Raw genomic sequence first — 23,648 nt, forward strand, 5'->3', positions numbered from 1 at the left:
TGACTTTGGTTCTAGGTCCCCATTCAGAAGAAGGATTGTGCTGCTGCAGCCACATGTGTCTGGTTGCAGTTTGGTGGTGAGGTCCATGAATCTAACAGTTGATATTAGGGCGAGGCAAGCTAGCTTTGTTATTGTTGGTCTATACAGTGGTACCTCGGGTTACATATGCTTCAGGTTACAGACTCTGCTAACCCAGAAATAGTACCTGGGGTTAAGAACTTTGCTTCAGGATGAGAACAGAAATCGCGCGGTGGCGGCACGGCAGCAGCGGGAGGCCCCATTAGCTAAAGTGGTCTTCAGGTTAAGAACAGTTTCAGGTTAAGAACGGACCTCCGGAACGAATTAACCAGAGGTACCACTGTACCTAAATTCCAAAATATGCCTTCCCCTAATTTTATTAAATTGTACTTTTAAGGTCAATAGGGTTCTGTTTCGCTTTGTCGTCTCTTAATAAAGCAGTTGCATTCATCTGCTGGTGTGGCTTTTTAGGGAAAGGTAAGCTTTGTCTCTAAATGTGGTACCTGGCTGTTGTGTCATTGCTACTGAGTAACGTGGGCTTAGGTCTGAGAGGCCGAGTGGATCTTTGGTTGTTGTCTGGGTGAATCCTAAGGGCATCCAGAAACAGATCTTAATGTTCCCTGACTCTGATTTGGGGGACTTTCCAGGGATGGTGGCACTAGGGTTGATTTTTCCTGTGCATCATTTGGCTAGCTTGCAGGATTAGGGAATTAGCTCTGGATAGAGAGGAGTCATACTCTCTCCTTTGTTATATGCTAACAGGAGTGAGATAGAGATAAGGAGACCTTGCCAACACATTTCCCATGCATTCAAAAATCCAGTTTTTCATTCCTTCTCTACATGGTGGCAGTGGTAGCATTTGAACCCAGAACACTGAAATGATTGTAGCCCAAATCCAGTGTCTGGATTTAATTTCTAGAGTCTAATTTAAGTATGCTTAAATCCTACTGATTTCAAAAAGATGGCTACTATTATAGGCACACTTACATGGGAGTAAGCCCCACTAAACCCAATAAAAGTTACTTAGTAAATATGATTACCATGAGAGTTAAGTAAATGGCTATTGAGATCAGTGTGACTTAACAGGGCTTAATTTTGTTTGCATCATGCCTAGGCTTAAAAAAAGCACTTTTTTTTTAAAGTGTCATCACCATTTCAGATAAAGAAAAGCTGAGAGTTAAATGAGATGAGTAATCAAATGCCCAGCATATGTTGTTTTCAATTTGTTTATATGGCCAATGGTTATTAAAATTAAACTACCTATTAAATGCTATCATTTTACAATCATTATCTTAAAAGACATACACACGCACAAGTAGTATTCCTAGTCTTGAATAGTGAAGGTGTACGAAGGACATTGCTTTCACGTGGCCATAAACTCAGTACTGTACATTTAATGTATAGTACTAAAGACAGTCTACAGAATATTATGAGAACTGAATAAACAACAACAAAATCTAAAAGTTTTGTATCTCTGTATAAAATCTGTCCAAAAAAAAGGCATTGAAAATTCTGACATCTGTTTATCTGTTTATAGCTGTGGAAAGATTACTCATTTTAATTCTTGTTTAAAATGCCATATGACGGGAAAGGCATTTGTGCAAACAAGAGTCATATTTGAATTGTAGATCATGTCTCTGCCATCTGTGAGAGCTGTTAGTGTTGCAAAATTAATGTGTTAATGAAATCACAATAATTTCTCTGAAGAAATGGATTCTGAAACCTAGAATGACTATTTTTTGAACTTTGGTTTCTAGTGGCTTACAACTGGGAAAACCTTTCACAGCTTAATTAGTTCTCAAGCCTTATTTACTTTTTTATAAAAAAAGAATTGGCAGTGTTTTCACCACACCAATAGTAGCGCAGAAAATAACTTTTTTTTTTGGTAAGGCTCTAATAATAAAAGGTTTGCCTTAGTTTTTGAAAAGTTGTTAAATAAACTGTTGTCTGCCAAGAAGTTATACAAAAGTGACTAGTGAAGAAGAGTGGGCAAACAGCTTGGAAAATCTTTCCAGCTTGTTGAAATATCACAGCTTCAGAATATTTGAAATCCACCCAGATTTTATTACTATTTCTGCTTCATATTTGGAAGGCAAAGCCAACGATGTATGATGCTTTTGCGTTTTGGGTACCATTTACCATTTACATTTAAATAATTTAAAGTGTACTGTATTGTGGGCTTACTACAGATGATTTGCACTCAGTTGTCACAAGTCATTGGCCTCATTTTTCAGAATGTTATTTGCTCTTATTTATGCATATAGTATCTATGTGACCATTACCTAATGTGAAAGTCATAATCCACACAGAATTAAGGTGCAATGAAATTATTGTGCTTAAGCACTTTTTGGCTAAATCCTATGCACATTTATCTGAAACTAAGCCCCATTAAATACAGTGGGGTTACTTCTGAGTAGACATCTATACTATTGCACTATAATGCTGCACTAGATTTATAGGCAATATTCAAATAATGCTTTATATATTTACTTGGGAAAAGTTCTCACTGTGTTCAGTGGAACTTACTCTCTAGTAAGTGTGTTTAGGATTGGTGCCCTAGACTGTACCAGTGCTTCATATACATTTTTTTTTACAATTCATACAACAACTCACAAAATAGGAAACTATTACTATAACCAAATGTGGGGAAGAAGCACCGAGTTTGTTAAAGCCCACTTGGCCTACAATCCTATACAGAGTTACTATAAAGGAAATCCACCTGAATGTCATGGGGCTTACTCCTGAGTAAACATACATAGGATTGGGCTATTTGTGAGCTCATGGGAGTGATAAGATTTGAACTGAGGATTTCCCAATTGATAGTGCAGTCTCTTACCCACTAGAGTTCACCACCTTTTATGCTTTAGCTGAAACACCCTTAAAATCATGATGCTCTTTCAGAATGTGGACAGCACACAGACACACAAGTATTTTTACAGTACTATGCTTTCATGTTTTAAAGCATCGTGGATGAGAACTGTATCAAGTATTGTAATGGCATTTATACATAATAATTTATTGAGCATGTATATGTAATGATAGGATTTTGGGGTCAAAATATGCAGGTTTCATGAATTATACTTTCCTTTGATAATTCAGATGGAAAGCAGTAACGGAAAGTTAAAAAGATTTTTTTTTAATGCAAATGACAATATAAAGAGGAAATCGCTTTTTTTCTTACCTGTTTTGATTTTGTTACTGTGTTGTAGGTATGTGACTGGTGTAAGCACATAAGACACACAAAAGAGTATCTGGATTTTGGGGACGGGGAAAGAAGGCTTCAGTTCTGCAGTGCAAAATGTCTCAATCAGTACAAAATGGACATTTTCTACAAAGAAACACAGGCCAATCTTCCAGCTGGACTCTGCAGCACATTACATCCTCCAGTCGAAAATAAAGCAGAAGGCACTGGGGTGCAGCTGCTGACTCCAGATTCTTGGAATATACCGCTAGCAGATGCTCGGAGAAAGGCCCCATCCCCAGTGTCTGCAGCTGGCCAAATTCAAGGTCCTGGACCATCAGCATCTACCACTGCCTCTCCGCCTGACACTGCCAACTGCTCTGTCACTAAAATCCCAACGCCTGTTCCCAAATCTATCCCCATCAACGAGAATCCAAATATGCCACCGGTTTCTGTTCAGCCACCTGCTAGCATTGTGCCTCCAATTGGTGTCCCACCTCGAAGCCCTCCCATGGTGATGACAAACCGTGGGCCGGTACCTTTGCCCATATTCATGGAACAGCAAATTATGCAGCAAATCCGCCCGCCATTTATTCGAGGGCCACCTCACCATGCCTCAAATCCGAACAGCCCTCTGTCTAATCCAATGATTCCGGGAATTGGTCCACCACCAGGTGGTCCTAGAAATATGGGCCCCACTTCCAGCCCTATGCATAGGCCAATGCTGTCTCCTCATATTCACCCTCCAACAACTCCAACGATGCCTGGAAACCCCCCAGGTTTACTACCCCCTCCACCCCCAGGGGTCCCTTTGCCCAGTCTTCCCTTCCCGCCAGTAAGCATGATGCCAAATGGTCCTATGCCCATGCCACAGATGATGAACTTTGGCTTGCCGTCTCTTGCCCCACTGGTGCCACCCCCAACCCTGTTAGTGCCATATCCTGTCATTGTTCCTCTACCAGTTCCTATCCCCATTCCAATCCCTATTCCTCACATCAATGATTCCAAGCCCCCAAACGGCTTCTCCAGTAACGGGGAGAACTTCATTCCAAGTACATCCACTGATGCAACTGGGACAAAGCCAACAAATAACTCTGTGTCCCCTAGAGATTCGAAACAAGGGCCTTCCAAGTCCTCTGACTCATCTCCAAGTTGCTCAGGCCAGTCCTTAAATCAAACACAAGTGCATCAGGAGCACAGTAAAAACGAAGTTGTTGATTTGACTGTGAAACCTAGTAGTCCAGTGAACAACAAGTTTGGTTTTCCTACAGTGCTACAGGGACCACAGGATGGTGTGATAGACTTAACTGTAGGTCACAGGTCTAGACTACACAATGTTATCCATAGGGCTTTACATGCTCAAGTCAAAGTTGAACATGAAGCTAGCAGTGTTGTCAATCTGACTTTTGGTAGCTCAGACAAAAGGAACTGCAATGACTGCAGGAACAATTGCAGCCCTACTGAAGCAAAAACGTTACCTTGCAGTGACCCAGTTCATTGTGGCCCCATCGCACCGCCATCGGGCACTTCGGAAAATAGTACAGCTGCAGTTTGCAATGTTATTGTGAATGGCACAAAGGGCCCGGAGGTTTCCAAGAACTCAGAGCAGCCCCAGGAGCAGAAAAAGTCTCAGCCTCTGGAGGAATTGCCAGTCAGTGAGCTGGAGTCTGTTAAGGAGAACAACTGTACATCAAACTGCCGACGGGAAGGAGAATCCGGTAAGAAGACTGGGGAAGAGCCCCTGTTTGGGGGAGACAAGCAAGACCCCAACCTGAACAATCCTGCAGATGAGGACCATGCATATGCTTTGCGGATGCTACCCAAGGCAGGCTGTGTCATCCAGCCTGTGCCAAAACCAGTGGAAAAGACTGCAATTGCACCATGCATTATTTCAGCGCCAATTCTCAGCACAGGGCCAGAAGATCTGGAGCCACCACTGAAAAGGAGGTGTCTCCGAATTCGAAATCAGAATAAGTAAAGGTTTGTGTAATCACTACAATCTTCTGTGTGAGTAAAATGAATATCAGTGTTTTCAGGTAGGAGTGAAACACATGGAGGTAGCCATTTGTGAAACTGGGAGAAAGATTGTGGTTTATGAATGCACAAGAAGGTCATTATTTATGTTTTGTCTTTGTCCTGTGACACCTTTGTATCTGTTTGTTTTGCATCCATTAGCTGTATATATTCTGTTATTCTCGTGGAATATTCTCTTAGAACTCTGGCAGTGACGACTGTAGCATTGCTTAGATCCTACTAATGGATCTTTTCCTATGCCAACTTTTGAAGCCAGGAAACTGACCAAGTGTATATGGCTAAGCCATCTGGGTAACAGCAATTCAGGATCTCTGTGCTTAACCATCACAATTTACCTTTTGGGGTAACCCATAGCACAACAATTCAGCCACTTGTAATTAGCTAAAATGCAAAGGCATTCTCATTTGACCTTCATCATTTTTCAAATGTACAGGTTTTAAGGCACCATAAGATTACTTCACATTAAAGGAAAACTCTGATCTCTGTTTAAATGGGGAGACAATTTCATATGTTTCTTACCATTTTGGTTCTTACCGATGCATCCCAGTACAATGGGACCATGTTTATGTCACATTGCTCCATTTACTCCTTGGCCCTTAGTGTACTGATTTCAAATGCATTTTTAATAGTCTTTGGCTGGGGCACCTCTGCATACAAAAACAACTACCAAAACAACAGCTGAGTCTTCTCTTTGAAACGGTGTTATTTTCAAACAAGTAACTCTCTCTTACACCTTTGTATTATTGCTGCAATAGGCATTTAAAGAAATGCTTAATATGCCAGATGTATAATTCAGATTCAGAACAAATTAATGTTCTGCTTTTAAAAGAAATTATTTGTGTTTGAGAAGCAGATGCTTGGATTTCTGACACTTCAAGACAGATTCACTTCAGTATTTAGAGGCTTTTTATATTGAGTCACTTTGAATCTCTTTATAAATAACTGTTCGGGGACTAAACAACTGCAGTCAAGTATTCATTATTTTGCTCATTTTTGTTTGGTTAGAGGCGTGGGAGATGAGTGAATGTCTTCTAAGAAAACATTACCTGACACACGTACACAAACACACACACCTTTTAATGGCCTTTCCACACAGTTAGGTTTCTGTACAATTACATATTTGATGCAAACATTTGCCTTCTTCCTGCAAACACAGCTTTGTGTAACATCTAGGTCATCACCCTGTTCTCACAATGGCCAACCTATAGGAAGCCTAAAAGCAGGACATATACCTTACAATAACCAGAGCAATGATATTAGCACAAATCAAACCAACACTAGTTTATTTTTTCCTCTCTCTTAGCAAAAAGGATTTGAGCCTTTGACAGCAATGTGCCCATTTAAGTTTTTATACCAGCAGTGACAACTCACCTCAGTCCCAGTATTCCATCCCCATGTAAGTTGTTGGGAAGCAGTTAATCTTTCCCCATCCCACCCCCAGAGGTCGCTGCTACAAGTAACAGCCCTTTTCATAAACTTTAACCTCCCTAAGTGCATGCGCACACACACAAAACTGGATGTCAGTACTGGAATATACCCCACACACTTGCCATACATCGTTCTCTCACAGGCTAATTCCTCCAGCCATATTAGTATGGCAACACCAAACTGCTTTTCAAGTCTGCCATAACTCATATTTTTTCAACCACCTGCAATATGGATATACCAATGGTGGTTTTTATTTGACTTTACAACAGCAGAGTATTTTTTTTATTGGTTACATACTCACAAAAACAATACCATTTTTGCATGAAGTTAAAACCCGAGTCAAACACAAACTCCTGTTTTTGCTACTACCTTTTGCTTGTGGGTGGACAAGCTACTGCCGAGTCACCGCTGCACTAAAATCCTGGATTTTTCAGTTGCTTCTTCTGGGCAACAATCGTAGAAAAGGGGGAATTCTAGAACAGACCAGAACACAGCTTTCTTCTTTCAGAATTAAGCAGGCAGTCCATCTCTACTTTTATTTTATTTTTAATCTAGAGAGGAAATTTAGAGTGACATATGCATCAAGAAAGATCCCCCATGGGCTGAAAAGTGAACTAGGAAGTCCACTCTCCATTGTTTATTTTTGGGTCTTCCTTGGACTTGTATGACTCTAAATTTCTTCATAGTAGTCATCAATCACAGCTGTGACTTCACCAATTGGCTAAAAATATGGAGAGGAAGGAGCAATCGCTTTGAATGGTGCCTACACATTTTGTTTCATGTCTTTTTCACTAAGTGAGCACCGTTCCGAAGCCGGGCGGTGGGGGAAGGTGTTCCCACCCCCCCACCCCGCTTCGGAGCACCGGGAGAAGCGATCTCCCCGCAGTCCCTTGCTTCAAAAGAGGTCCGGGGGCAGCGGGAAGCGCTTGCCGCTGCCCCCGGACCTCTTTTGAAGCAAGGGGCGGCAGGGAGAAGCGATCTTCTCCCCGCAGCCCCAGGTCCGGGGACAGCGGGAAGCGCTTGCCGCTGCCCCCGGACCTCTTTTGAAGCAAGGGGCGGCGGGGAGAAGCGATCTTCTCCCCGCAGCCCCAGGTCCGGGGACAGCGGGAAGCGCTTGCCGCTGCCCCGGACCTCTTTTGAAGCAAGGGGCGGTGGGGAGAAGCGATCTCCCCGCAGCCCCTTGCTTCAAAAGAGGTCCGGGGGCAGCGGGAAACGCTTCCCGCTGTCCCCGGACCTGGGGCTGCGGGGAGAAGATCGCTTCTCCCCGCCGCCCCTTGCTTCAAAAGAGAAGACCCACTGTCCCCGGGGCAAGCTTCGTTTTGCGAAGCAAGCCCATAGGGAAATTCGTCTTGCGAGGCAACTCGAAAACGAAAAAACCTTTCGTTTTGCGAGTTTTTCGTCTCACGAGGCGTTCGTCTTGCGGGGTACCACTGTACGTTCATCCAAGATTTGGCCTAATGAATGTCCTTGGTATTTGATATCTCAGATTTGAAGTTCCAGTCCAATACTGCTCTCAGGATTGATTAAGAGCCCCATTGCTCACATCTAAATGATGGACGTCTATATGATGTCTTCCTGCTATGTTGCTGCCACCATGACTAATCATGTTCATCATACACATATACAATGCATACAGTATGTTTGTGCATGTTTACGTACCACACAATTACAATTGTGTTGGGTGTGAGTAGACAGTATAAGAGGAGTTATGGGAGGGGGCACAAGTCTGTAATATCTGTATTTTGGCTTTGGATAGGGTTATTATAAATTTCTGGACAGATCCAAACACCAGTAATGCAAAAAAACTATCTGTTATCCAACCCTTATACTAACTATTTCCCATACACCTGGGAGGGGAAACTGCTTATTTTGCCATAATATTTAAAATATCAGGAACTGTTCTTATGAACAATTCTGATGTAGCCCACTTGTCAAAAATATAGTATATAGGCTTTATTTAAACCTTCATGTTACCCTATATACTGAAATATGATTCAAGTTAATATTTGGGTTCGTATATGCGCACCTATAGTTTGTATAAGAAATGTGCTGTAGCATGTAAAATATTTCAGTGTTTTGATTCCCTATTTCATGTAAAGCTAATTCGTCATTAAATTGCATTGATCTTCCATTACATTCCTCATATAGCATCTGTGTCTTGTCAGGTCATGTTCCTTCACTTAACTGTTTATTATAAAATGTGAATGTTTAGGCAAAGCAGAACCTTGGTATGTTTTAAGGATTTTGTTTACAGACATGTCTTATTTTCTTCTTCTCCAGGTAATTCTGTATAGAAACTTGTAGGCAATAATTTGACACTGGACAAATTGCCGTTAGAAAATTATTGATAATACAAAATGATTCATGAGTTATTTCCAATATAGAAGCCCACAAAATATTTTATGTGAAAAATAACAGTGAAGGCATTACCATGAACAGCTATTGTCCTATTATTTTAACAATCTGGTGTTATTGTCTATCGTCCTAAAAGTTCTTTTTGAAATATGTTGTTGATATTTTCATTTTCCAAGTAGAAGTTCATTGTTCTGTTTTTTGAGGGGACTCTGTAACATCAGTTAGACATTTGATGTTAATTCATAGCTTAGAAGGCCTTACTTTGTATTCTAACATTCATTTTTATCTCCTATTTATGACATGTAGGCAGTAGACCATTTTAGGCAGGGATCGGTGAAGGTTTTCAGTTTTCTAATACCATTCATTTGCTAGAATTGTGTGTTTTTTCTGCATCTGCAGCTTGGCCAAAGAAATTGAGCTGGTGCAGATTGTCAGTCTCCACTGAAGACCATATGGAGTTTAGATCCTGTATCAGCTGGGGAGTTCTAGGAATAAAAAGCTGAGTTACTAAATTATCTCTTATATTTCCAAGAAAAGAGGAGTGAAGTCTTTCACAACACAACCACAAGACCTCTTGTGTACAAATTCAGCAACGCATCAACGTTCTGCAGACAGATTAAAAATAAATGCAGTCCATACAAGATAATAATGATGGTTGCACAGACAGTGCCAATGAAAGAGAGCAACTGTCCATCATCACTAATTCAGCAACTCCACCACTAATTCCACCCCTTTCCTTACAATTTCCTTTCACATAGCACACAAGAGAGTGCTGAATCAGAGATTTTGGGGGTCATCAGCAAAGTGCTTTTAGTGTTCCCCTTACTCTGTAATGAGGTAGGGCATGCAAACAGTAATTCTCTCATGCTCTCTTCAGCCTTCTTGTGCATCAACATCTACAGTGAGGCTAGTGGCCCCTTGCCAGACTTAGGAGAGCTCCTGCAAGTGCCATGCACAAGGAATGCTTCTCCAATCAGGGAAGGGTTGTGTGTGTGCATCAGAGGTCCTGGATAGCAGTGGCTAGCCACAACCCAGTATTCGGAGTGTTTTGCATAATTTGATTTATTATTATATTTATATGCAGGTTTTCCCATAGGTTAATTTGCTCAGTGTTCTACAGTGGTTACATGAATGTGTTAATTGTTTACCAGTATTACAGGTTTCAAGGTTGTGTGGGTCCCTCTCATGTTTTACATTAATAGACCTCTTTGTGCAGAACCTTCTCTTGTTTGTAGCTTGTACTTACATAGCTGAATACATCCCTTATGATTTTAACATCTAAGTAGGTGCACTAGCAGGAGCCAGCACAATGAGTCCTGCTAATGCAACAGGACTTCCCCCCCTTCTGTCCCCATGCTTCCCCCATAACTGGCCTGAGGGGGTGTCTGGAGAACCAGCAAAACAGTGCAAAGGGGAGGGAGAGGTGAGATGTTTCTATCAGGCAAGCTGAAAAGTTTGCACTGATGGAAGAATGAGAAGAGTACAACATTGAGTTCTTCCTTAGATGCTGTAAGGATGGGTCTCCTTTAATTGTCATGGGTAAGTATCCTGGACAATGCTGGATTTATGCATAAGCTAAACAAGCTATAGCTTAGGGCCCCACTCTCTTGGGGGACGGACGGACCTGGATTCACATTTCCAAAATATAAGATAAAAAACAAAATGAAACCTACGTACAACAACAGTGTTTTGTGTTGTGTAGGCTCCTATGATGTAAGAAATGGGCCCCACCTGCTAGCCTGCTCCCTAAAATATCACTCGTTTGCTCATTTCTAACAGCGACAATTTGTTGTTGACAAAGGACAGCTGGACATATAAAGGGCCCCATTACTTTCAGTAGCTTAGGGCCTCATCAAACCTAAATCCGGCTCTGATCCTGGAAGCCATTTCTGTGTGTGTTTTTAAGCAAAAACAATTTAAATGAATGGAAACTGGAATGGAGACATTTCCAACAGGCTTTGCTTATGTTAACAAAAATTATTCTATCTATTTCATAGCCTACTGCAATAATAAAATGAGCAGGTATGTCCATGGTAGCATTCCAGTGATACAGAGAGAATCCTAGTTGTAGTAGTTGAAGCCAAGACAGTCAATACAATAGCACCATTTCAGGCACATGTCCAGACTCTAGAAGTGGTTTCTAAATGCACTATTTACTTGATTATTGGAAATACTAATTAGCAACACACTCCCCATTGACTGAGAAGTTTGGCCATTAGAGTAAACGCTGCCAAGCTGATACTGCCTGATATAATTCAGACAGCCCACCAAAATTCTGCATGTCCCAGCTTCACAGTGAGAGATTAGGACATGTTGTTGGTTAAAGAAACGTTTTTTCTGGGTTTAATCATTTTGTATTTGAGGAAGGAAAAAGTTTCTAAAATTAACAATGTGAAGTTGCCTTGTGCATCACCGCACCCAAATAAGATTATTTTAATTCTACATTATAAGGAAAGGAGTTGCTACAATGAACAAGATTGAATTATACACATATCATTTAGCTTCCTTACGGTATCTCTCTCTCTCCCCCACCCCTGCCAGTCATCCCCAAAGTAGAAAATTAAATGCCGCACTTGACTAAATACTGGACTAGAATCTTGCACATGCAGGAGTCTGCTTTTTGGGACAATATCAAAAACATCTTTTGTGGAATATTAACAAAAAATGGATGTAAAAAAGCTTAATCCTGTATATAGTAGAAGATGCAAATAAAGGACTGGCCACAATCGGAGCTGGCATTAGCAAGATGACAAAGTACATTCCCATGGGTACCATTCATGGACCCAGTGAGTTATATCAATCAGCCCTCAGGCGTCGCTATGTTTTACATGTTTACCCCAAGTTCTTGGGGAGGGGGTATTCCCCCCCCCCCACAAAAGACCTTTTATTTTCTCCTCATAGAACAACCTTAATATTTATCAGGAAAATGCCAACATGCATTGCTTCATATGCAGAATATAGAATAACCAACTGCGCTATACAAATTTTGAAACAAAGATCCTTCAAGGGAAGCCCCTGCCAGTTGCCATTTTAAAATCTGAGTTAAATAAATTAAATATGGGTTTGCTCTTTTCCAGCTCCCCATCCAGTTGATCAGAGATCTTAAGTTGTGGATCTCAAGTAACTTGAAACAAAACGAAAGCAAATTTCTCCCAGTATAGGATTGCTGATTGCTGGACAATCGTTTTCGGCTGAGAAGGCATACAAAACTTTAATTTATGAAGCCCAAAACTTGCCTTTTAAGCAGCTTTCAAGCTTCAGATCCATGACATGTAACAAAGCAGCCTTCTGAATTCATGCATTAGGCTTTACAACCTTTCTGCTGATATTTTATTAGTTTTATTAAATTTATATCCTGTCCTTCTTCCCAAAGCAGCTCAGGATGGCATATGCTTCTGACAAACTAATGTTTAAGGACACCTCCAACAAAAGGATGCATCTCAGTCAGCAGCAATCATGTACCAGGATGCCAATCTTTGGAAGTTATTTTTTTCTTTCCTTCAGACTCATGTTCCTATCTGTGATGGGCTAGTAAACACATATACAGAACCAAAGCCCTAAGAGGACTCTGGAGGCTGCTATTCTGAGCAGAGAAAGGACAGGGAAATGTTGCTTAATCCTTCCCCACAACCCGTTTTCCCAGTAAAAATCATTGAGTTGGCTTCTGTAGGGTATCAGATGTGCATATATGCAGATAAATATGCACCTAGTATGCTGACAGGTGCAAGAATTGAGGTTGAGAGAGATGCTTGTGGGCCTTCATAGATGGAGGGACAACTTGAACAGTGGGAGAACAGTTAAGAATTCCCTTCCCTTACTGCTTTCGCAGCCAGAATTAGTCTACTGAGGCTGCTTTAAAAAAAAAAAAAGTTTTGGGTTTTCACTACATACATTTGTGTGTAACATCTAGTAGACATTGGAAGAACTGCCAGTAAAGTCCTGTTCCGTGGTAGCCATAAGGGAGTGACAGTCAGGAATTGCTGTAAGGTGCTTATGGGACTCGCTGTCTCTGCTTCAGCATCGGGAGCCCTGCAACTATTCTACTTCAAACATACTCTTAAACTCCATATGCTAACTTGGAAATGTGTGACTTTAGGAAATGCAACATAAGCAACATGGACCACATCATGATAACCAGGCAAGTAAAATAATTTAATGTAATAAAGAGAACAGAAGTACAGTGGTACCTCGGGTTAAGAACTTACTGGAAATTCATTCTGGAGGTCCGTTCTTAACCTGAAACTGTTCTTAACCTGAGGTACCACTTTAGCTAATGGGCCTCCCACTGCCGTCGCACCCCCGCCATGCAATTTCTGTTCTCATCCTGAAGCAAAGTTCTTAACCCAAGGTACTATTTCTGGATTAGTGGAGTCTGTAACCTGAAGCGTCTGTAACCCGAGGTACCACTGTAATACAGGCACACCATTAAACATTAGAAAAATAAATAAAGATAGAATATGCAAACTAGCTCACTGATAATATTGGCTTAGGGCCATACCACAATTTTCCTCAGCAAATCCATAGTCTCAACCTCATATTTTGCCAAGAAAAGTGTGGGGTTGGGGGCAGCCACAAAGGCTGATCGGTGGGTGGACAGGAATGTATAACCCTTCCTTAACCCTCTTCTGAAAATGCTCCATATTTCCCACTCAAATCCGATTTTGGAGCCTCGCCGCTGGGAGCGGGGAACACAACTTTATGTATGAGGGCATTTGCCAAGGGAAATCAGTGAGTAGGAGATGAATTAAGTCCCCAGCCCCCATCGTAAGAATCAGGAAGAAAATACAGGATTAGGAACTGTTTTCCTCATAATGTCTAATTCTACCCTAATCCTATGAGGTCAGTTAGTCTCAGAGACAGCAAGTGGCTTAATGCCATCAGACTGAATTTCATGACAGGGTATTTGAATGTGAGCTTCCAACATCCAAATACAATTATCTAGCCACTATTCCATTCTGGCTCACCTTACTTCCGATTTGCTTGCCCAACCTATTTCTTCATTATTGGCCATTTATGCATCCCATGGCAGTTGTCCAGATCCAATGTGATCTGTTTCCTGCAAAAAGCACTGCTTTATTTCTCTTTCAAACCTAGAATCTGTCCGTGGGTTGTGCTCAGACTAAATAAAAACCAAGTAAATATTTTCCAGGCTAGCACCATTTATGGATTCTTAGTATGGTGGACCAGTTCCCCTTCTCCCAAACCAGCTTCACTTTGGCTTAAAGCCCAGCAAAGTTCTTGGCTACTTTTGATTAATGCAATTATGGAAACCACGGGCATAATTGAACAGTGACAGCTGGAATGGAGAACACAGTTAAAACTCCACATGCGCATCAAGGAAAATAAAAGTGAAGTGGCATCTATGTCCTTCAATATGCAAACCTGGAAAGAGATAAGACTAGCTGTTCTTTAAGCACTTTAACTAGATAGATTGTTGTCTCAGGTTTGTCCTTAGGCCACAGTGTCCGCAGAGCCTACAACACATTATTATATCAGATTTGAGCCTTATTGTTCAGTTCTGCTGTGCGTTGTCCATCAGGTACCTTGTGTGATTTGTTCCCACTATGTGAAAGGTGTTTGTGGCTGGAAGTGTGTTTGTTGCACCAGAAAAAGAATGCAAAAAAGGTAAATATGAAAACTATACAAGCCTGAGAGGCTGAATCTGATACCTAGCTAAGTAATCTATGTTTATTTAACTCTGTGATGACCAGACTGCTAAACTCCCAGTTCATCGGCTTACAGCAGGTTTAGGCCCCCTTTCTCCGTCTTATATCCAAGGATTTATTTCTCTAGGCCTCTCCGTGGTATTTGAAAGAATGATATTCCTGTTTAACTTGTGCCTCAGTTTGTAATAAGATCCACCCTGCAGCTGGATTAGTTTTTCAAATGTTCCTAAAATGTTGCTTAAATTTAAGCCAACCTACAATAACAAATTATGTAGAGACAAAAAGATCAAACGGAATTTGTATTTTTAATATAAAAAACATCCTCCAGTCCCCACCCCCAATTAAATTCAAGTTTTCAATCCTTGTTTTGAAAACTCAGACTGTGTAACAAAACCATTCCCCTTGGAAGTGCAGACATGTAGGTGCTTGGATAGTGTAGAATGAAGCAAACAATCAGACTTTGATTTGTCTGCAAAGTTCTGCATCTTAACAACCTATTAGTATGTTCACCCTACATTTAGAGTAATTGTAAGCTACTTATGGGGAGCCTATGTGGTTAAGTGCAAGCCTTGCTGTCACTGTGAACAGTGTATGTGTGCTGGTGCCTTAGACAGCTGTATGTTTTGTATGAAGCACTTCATCTACCATTTCAAAGTTTGTTTGTTTGCTCATTTGTTTGCATGTTTTTCATCAAAAGACTCCTTTTCCACAGACATTTTGATGTATGAATGGTTATATAGAAGAGGTGAACCGTGAGTTCACTGCAGTTTCATACGTTGCTATTAAGCTTCTTCACTTTAAATATGGACGTCATGCTATTCTGCATGTATGTTAACTCAACTTTTTCTGTAAAGGGAACCTGCAGAGCAGCCCAAAGTTTATCCCATATCAGGTGCCAACTCCCTTGGGCCCTGGCTGCCCGAGCAGCCACAAAATTTCCCATGAAAAGACTGGGCACCCACAAATATTGGTGCCAGGGCCGTGCATGCTGCATGGCACCCACAGTCCCGAGGCCAAGCTGGCACTTCTGACCCATATATCACCAAGTCATAGGCCTGAAAGACACATGTTAGCTGAGTTTGGCCTTGCATGTTTTTAGTAAGTTAACCTTTCTCTAGAATCCAGATATATAGAGTCTAGACATCAGTGCCTATCTTTCCCCTGGCCCTCCTGCTAACCTGATGCTGTTCATAATATCTAGTCAGAACCACCAGGTGACTCGCTGTTCAGGAAGTGTACCCACTGAGGCCCTGGTGGTGCTCATAGTAATTTGAACCATGGTGCTATTTGAATCACAAGCAGTCATGATTAAACAGTGGGACTGATAGATCAGGTCCTAAAGTTGCCTTCTGGTGTAAGGGAAATGGACACTAGGATTATGACGGACAACCTAGATGTTTGGTCAAATAATGAAAGATGGGGTGCTGTGCTCAGTGTTGCTCAGAATAATTCTGTGGGAGATTAGACTTATTAACATGCACACAGCTACAGCGCTGTTCCCAAGAACTTTATTAGCTGCATGCAGCACAAAACAGCACTGGCATTTAAAAATGAATTGGGGCATTTGGTTGCATTTTTTCTTGCTTGAGAAATCCTTCATACGCCAGCCTGCAGGCATATGTATCTCTTGACAGTGCCACTTGAATGCCTTTGCATGGTACTTCAATTCCAAGGCAAGGGGAAACATTTGCATCACACCTATTATGCAATCACAGGAGTGCCAGGATCCTTAAGCAGAGTACCAGAATGTGGCTACCCCACTACTCCCATTTATCTGACAAAGATCTGACCTTGAAGCATTTCAACTAGAGGAAACCCTCCTGTGAACAGAAAGTATTTCAATATCCATAGGCTTCTACCCATGTTTAATTATGGACCATCTATAGCACAGCACACATATAGTTTTCATCTTCACCTCTCCTGAGTCATAATCTAATAAAATGGAGGGGGAAATATTTATCCCACTTCTGTAGTGCATGAGCTACACAAAATAAGTAGCAGCTCTGTATGTCTAACCTGATCCATGTAAACCAAGGCACTAGATGTACGGAACTGAAGACAATGTGTGTTAATGGCGGTTGGAATTGAGTAAGAACTCTGAGCTAAACCACACACTGACTATTTCCATGGCTCCCAGCTTGTTGTTTCTCCCAAAATAATATGTTGCTGGCCTGGCTTTGCACTTGGAATGTTTCTCCCAGCTCCAGTGATGTGGTGTCATTTATATCACTTTATGGGGAAGGAGGGATAAATCACCAGCTGTTCAAAAGGGAAGGCTTTAATGGAAAGCCTTGAACTACTTTCAGGGTTTTTAAGAAGAACAGAATTCATGCACATAACAGGCAAACCCGAAGCATTTACAGGGGCTGCCTCAGCTTCACGCTTGTGGTCGATGACCTCAGCAGAGCCTCCCTTAGAAAATTATGGGCTTGACTTTGCTCCGAGCCCATTTCTGTCCCAAAGGAGCCAGGCATATTCCGGTTCTTTGTCACCAACAGCATTTACATTCATTGCTCTGTTGGATCAACTACTGCACTGCAGCACGTTAGGGAACGGTAATCTGCTAGCCTGCATCAACACATTCCCAATACTCAAAAGCAAAGAAGGCCGGGGGGGGGGGGCTGGACAGGAAGAATCGGAGGGAAACCCATTTCCCCAAGTTTTCACCAATTTATTGGAAATAAATCAGAAAAAACAGTCCCCACCAAAATAAACTGTTTTCCCCTGAGCCCTCACATAGAGATTCCAAAAGTAGAGACTCAAAAAGCCTCCCAAGCAATATCTGCCTTGTGTTGTAATACTGACAATACAAGTTGTTGGTAGTGAATCATAACATTAATATGAATTGGATTAGGAAGCGATTATTTGCTTGTTAGCACATTGGCAAGGCAGAACCTTTAAATACAGGTAGTTTAATGAAAGAGAAACAGCTACACACGTCACATGTGCCAAGACACACCACTGCCTTGACCTTAAATGCACGTATCCCTCAGGTTTAAAGGGCAAGTCTACATTTGGCTTCTTTTGGGCACCAGGTGTTCCTATTTAGCTTGCATCTGATCCCAGCAACCTGAGCTAAATCCACAATGCTGTCTCATCTGTCTAAGTAGCAAATGGGAATGAAAGCAAATCTACCAGAGGCTGCTGCATCTGTATGACGCAAGATGCAACGCTGGCACAGGATTTCCCAATAACCTATGGTTCCATTCTTTTGGTGGCAACAGCTCTCTCCCTTCTGTAGTGGTATTAAGATGTCACACTGGAAACATGATTTTTTTCTGTGCAGGTACACCTTGTGTTTCTTGCAATTTCTCATCAATCAGTTGATTGGCCAGTGGAATAGGCCTACATTTTCGAGGCCCTAAAGCTTGAACGATTATAGGGGTTCCTTCGCAGCCAGCAACAAGGTCAGGGTAACCACTGTTTTCTTCAATGAGGTTGTTCCATAATAGATTGCCACATTTTTTTTTATTTTTTTTTTTTTGTAATAAAAACACCTTTACTACTGCATGTCATATTTTGAATAAAATTGCTGTACTGGATTATCTCACATGTCAAAGGCATGGGTGTGAATAAGACTTTTCCAGTTATGGGGGGGGTGCACGCACGCATGTGCGCAAATTAGGGAAATGTTACATACATGCATGATGCATCATAAAATGATTTGAGTCATGCGACTTGTATTGGGTCTACTAGACCTAATTTTTAAAAAGTAATGTGGACTAAAGTCACTTCTGGGGCACCTATGGGATTGGGGGACCCTGAAACTTAAATTTCATCAGTTTCATAGGAGATCCACCTCTGGGACTAGGTGGACTGTCAAGGAAAGCTTGAGGTAGTGCAGAAAGGAAGATAACTGCCCATGCCATGAGTTTGATGAATCAGTAAAATCAGTTTAGATTTTAGAAGATGGTGGAAGAACCATGAGGCCCAGCATTGGCACCAGACATCCTTGGGCCCACCACTGATGGGTTCTGGGCTCACGTTAAAACAACAACAACAACAGCAGAACAACCACCTTTTTTTGGTGTAGAGTGGGTTGATCTAGCCACTGCCAGGTAAGCACCCTCCAACATGAGGTACATTAGGCTCAGTGACTGGCCCAATGATGTTCATGACTGGGTGGAGATTTGAACCTAGGTCTGTCCAGTCTAAATCCAAATTCTAACGACTATGCCACACTGGTAATTTAGCACTAAAGTCCTGAACCCCTAGCCTACCTGGCAGCAAGTCAGTATGTCAAGTCCAAGTCCAGGGGTCAAGCCACACAAGCAAAGTCCAAGGGTCAGGAAACACAGTCCAGGGACAATCCAAGTAGCCAGGTCTGAAGTCCAGCAGTCAGGATACAGTGCAGAATCAAACCAGAAGCACAGTCCCATAGAGCAGTGTTTCCCAACCACTGTTCCGCGGCACACTAGTGTGCCGCGAGATGTTGCCTGGTGTGCCGCGAGATGTTGCCTGGAGGGAGGCGGGCGAGTCGGGCGGCGAGAGGCGGGGCGGCGGCGGCGAGGAGAGGCTGCCCAGCGCGGGGCTCTCGCCGTCTGCCTGCCTGGCTGCCTGCGAGCTCGGCGGGCAGCGCCTCCGTCCGCAGCGCCCGCCTCGCGGCTCTCATTCCCTGCCCCTGCCAAAGCTCACCCAGCCAAGCCGCGCTCTCCTTCCTGCCTCGCTTTGCTGCCTCCTCCCCCCCCCACCCCCAAAGCTTGGAGGTTCCCCGGCAAGGGGGAGGGGAAAAAATTGAAACTTACACTTTCGTGCGTCCCTCCCGGCGTGACGCTGCGCGCTGACGTCACGGGGCTGTAATGGTGGTGTGCCTCGAGATTTTTTTCATCAAACAAGTGTGCCTTTGCCCAAAAAAGGTTGGGAAACACTGCCATAGAGGTTCTCCAGGATCATCCAAGCCAAGGTCTATCAGCATGGACAGCAGACACAGCCCCTCAGCTCTGCTTCCCTTTTGTACTTTGCTGATTTCAGCATCTGAACTTCATGAGGCAGATGACCCTCACCTGCTCCAAGCTTCCTCCAGCTGAGAAATCACACCCCTCCTCCCAGAGCTAGGGAGCTGGGCTGTGAGCCCTTGCTTGCCTCAACCTCCACCCCCAGCTTGCCCCAGTGTGTCCCAGTCCTGGCTACACTCCTCACTGGGATCCTCTTCCTCCTCCCCTTTGTCCTGCCAGTTTTTGACATAAAGCAAGCAACCAGAAGGGCAGAGCCCAGCCTTGTCGATACAATGTAACTGCTCAGTGTAAGACACTTCTCAAAAATTAGTATTAACATTAATGCTTCTTTAGTTTCCCTGGTACTGATTCTAATTTATCTGGCTGCAACGTCACTTTATTAAACTTCATAGTGGAACAGCAGGAGACAGATTTGGAGTGGCTCAAAAATAAGCTGTGCTAATTCCTGTTTTGGGGGGAAGTAGCTTGGCTTATTTCTGATAATGAGTTGCTTCTGGAAATAGAAGGAGAGGATTTGGCTCAAACTGTGGATAATATAATTGTGGAATTAATATTGGTAAGTCTAGAGAAAATCATGTGACAAGTCTAGAGGCATCATAGGCTCCAACTCCGGGGGGAGGGAGAGACAGTTTAAGCCCCCCAATGTTTTCTTTTTTAGGGTGGCAGGGCCCCTCAATGTTCAGAGGATGTCACGTCAGGCCTCCCTAATTGTCTGGAGAAGCTGGTGCCTCTGAGTTTGTTTCCCCCCTAGAATACTGAAGGTAGAATGATATAGGCATCACTGCTCACAGTGAGCACATTCATCTCACTACTGTATCTGGTCCAACAATTTTGCAGAATGTTTTAGGGTCCAGCTAATTCACCAGACCTGTTTGGCCACAGGCAATAAAATATGCTACCTGATGCCTCATCATACCACTGCTATCTATCTTAAAAAGTGTTACCTGTTTCCTGCCTAAGACATGGATGTTACAGCTCTCCACATCAGAACCATTCATATATCTAGAGGTCTGGAAAATAAAATTGCATAGGTTCTACACCTTCATTTCCTAACCAGCAAAAAGAAGGGCTATATTTGTTTCTCAGGTCAGAACCCACCAATCACTGAGTGGGATTCAGCTACTGTAAATTGTTATGTGCGTGGAATGAGGTCTACCCACGCAATAGGACATCACCCCTTCACCTCCCGCTAAATCAACTCTGGAGAGTTGGGGGAACCCCCAGCACAAATTTAGGGGCCATGTGGGGGCACACAGGAGGAGAGGGAGAAAAGCCCAATGGTCTGTGTAGACCTTGTTTTGTGCATGCTTATCCCTCTTAGTGCAATTCTGAATTCCACCTGTGGGTCCCAAGCGCATCCTGTGGCTGTTTCAATAGGATTTCTATGAAAGCATCAATCTAGTATAGGTTGTGCCCCAAAGGTTATTTCAGGTCTCAAGATGAGAATATCCATTTCATCAAGTAAAAGGAGTAGGAAATAGTATTGTACTTTTCTCACACTGCAAGTTGGCCATTCATCACCTGCTACCATTTTGTACGCCAAAAGGAAAAGGTGTAATGTTGTGCTGACACATTTTCACGGTATCAGAGCATAAGTAGGAAAGCTGTAAATGTGTCCTTCCCAGGTGGTACCAGGCATGCCCAGGGTCTGATCAGAACATGCCATCATTCCCACCTGCGATGAGTCATAAGGATGCAGGGTGGAGACTCACTTGCCTGCCTTTGTTTTTACAGGAATGCTCACTTTGACAGGGTACCTTGCATGGAGAAAGGGAGCAGAGCAAACCATGCTACTTCACCAAACAACACCAGCTGGTCCATTCACCACCCCTTCTGGTTAAAAGTCCAGCAAGCAAAGCCACTTCCCGCCATTAATTCTCTCGGAGGGAAGGCTGAATCCCTCGGGTGCCTTTGGCTCAGAAGACTGTAAGCACATCACGGACCCCACGAAGTACGCTCAGCATTCCGACTACCATCTCCCCTTCTCCCTTTTCCCTTTGGTTTCTTGCCGATGGAGGATTTTCCTCTTGATTTCTAAAGCCACATGGACCAATGTATGTACTTTTCCCCCTCACTGACTTCAAGGTTCAGATATTTGAGGCTGGACAATGAAATGGATTTTCTCTCTCTCTCCCAAAAACTGCTGTGGTTTTGCTGCTACACTAAGAATTGTGATTTGCATTGTATGGTTTCGGACCTATTCGCGTTTTTTGATGGGAGGGGGGATGAAGGGGTTATACTGGAGTTATTGACACTTCAGAGTCATCTCTATCTCCTGCCCATGATGCACTTTTAAATGAAGAGTTATTAGAATATTTTATTGGCTAATATACTTTTTCCCACTTGTTATTTTTTACAAAGGCCACCTTTATCCTTTTTAACGCCATATTTTCAGTGTTACACTTTTATGGCTTTTTAAATTTTTATTTGACAGAGTAAGAAGCAGCATGAATAGTTTATACTGTGGTTTTTCAGAGACTGAATGCCAAGAGAACTCAGTAAATGTTTATTCCTCTCAGCTTTCTCTTTCAATTCCCCTAAATAGCACCCCATTTGGGAACAGAGCAAGAGTGTTGAACTAAAGACCAAAAAAGAAGAAGAAGAAGAAGAAGAAAAGGGATCCCCTCAAGGTGTAAAACTATCTGGGGAAAATATTTTGCTGGGTGTTATGAAAGACTTGGATGAAATTTCAACCCTGGTGGTTTTTCAGTGATCCAGGAAGCCAGTGAGACAATCTCGCCAGATGCAGACCCCTTTCATGATAATTAGAAAGGTATGGCCAAGCCAATGAAAACACAGGGGTAAAATGAGAAGAGAGCCCCCATGATTCTGTTTCACTGTTTGCTTTCTCCTGTCATGGTTAAAAAGAAAATGTGCAATTCGATCCTCAGTCGGTGGGTGGAGGATAACAGGGTAGAATTTACTTGTGTGCACTTGTATAGTTGTAGCCAAGAGTCCAAAAGAACACTAGAGCATGTATGCCGGCACTGATTTGGTAAAACAATTGTGGAGTATCCCATTCTGACAAAATACTAAGGTGGGGGGGGGAATGGGGAGGGGGGGATCATTTAAAAAAAAGTTCAAATCACCTTGTGATCCAGTGTAACTGTTTACTAACTTGAATAAAGCAATTGTTCACGCTACAATGCCCGGAGTACACCTTTACTATAAGGCTATTGTAATTAGCATACAGGAAGCAGTTGGGACAGGGCGTGCTTCAAAGAGGGGTGGGGCAGGGTTTTAAAAGCCAATCAAACCCGAGCCTTATAGTAATGGTGTACTGAGGGCACTATGTACATACTGTATTTCTATATTTTCCTTTGTACAGATTCACTTAAGTCAAGCTACTGTTTTACAGGTGCTCCTTATTTATTAGGGCTGTGAAGGCTTGGAAAACTACACCCGACGAGCAAGCTCGCTTTTTAAAAAAACAAAATAAATGAAAAATTAAAAAGGTGAAGGACTGGAGGGAGGGCAATGGGGGGAGGGGGGAAGAGCTCATGAGCCTATGGATTGATTTCAAAACCTAACAGAGACAAATTTCTATGGGGGAAACGAAGCACTTTTAAGATGCTTCTGGTTGTTCTGGGCTCACACCATTTTTTTTTCTCCCTGACTGGTGTCAGATTTATTAAAACAAAATAAATCTCCAAGTTTAAAAATGCACTTAGCTGTGCTGTTGTTTTCCTTTTTATATATAACATCTGTCCACAAAAAAGGTCTTCGTTTCTCACTAGAAGTTGACAGGTATAATGGATATGATCAAAATTCAATATTTCATCTAAAAAGAATATCCTTACTTTAAAAGCTGTTTAGGAGGGAGGCTTAGTTCTCTGTTCCTCCTTGGTGAGCTCATTCCTTCTAATCTTTTAGCTTTTTTTTTAGCGAAACTGGAAAAAGCATTTAACTGGAAATACAGACTCTTTCTCTCTCACTCACTCTCACTATCTCACTATCCCTGGTTTGGTGATGCTCCAGACCCCTCTCTGTGCTTTGCCAGACTAAGGGCTA

General features: G+C 42.4%; 1 protein-coding gene across 4 annotated transcripts in view; it reads left to right on the forward strand.

Moving 5' to 3' along the window:
* SOBP (sine oculis binding protein homolog) overlaps window positions 1-23,303 on the forward strand; it is a 149,349-nt gene extending 126,046 nt beyond the window's left edge. For all 4 annotated transcript variants that reach the window (XM_081186565.1, XM_081186566.1, XM_081186564.1 and 1 more), the window contains 2 exons: window positions 3,228-5,179; window positions 21,372-23,303. In XM_081186565.1, coding sequence (XP_081042691.1) covers window positions 3,228-5,177 — 1,950 coding nt within the window. In that variant the 3' untranslated portion in view covers window positions 5,178-5,179; window positions 21,372-23,303. The remainder of the gene's footprint in view (window positions 1-3,227; window positions 5,180-21,371) is intronic.
* The last annotated feature ends 345 nt before the right edge of the window (window positions 23,304-23,648 follow it).

The sequence above is a fragment of the Podarcis bocagei genome (assembly GCF_964188305.1).
Source record: "Podarcis bocagei genome assembly, chromosome: 3".
In the NCBI taxonomy this organism is placed as follows: domain Eukaryota; kingdom Metazoa; phylum Chordata; class Lepidosauria; order Squamata; family Lacertidae; genus Podarcis; species Podarcis bocagei.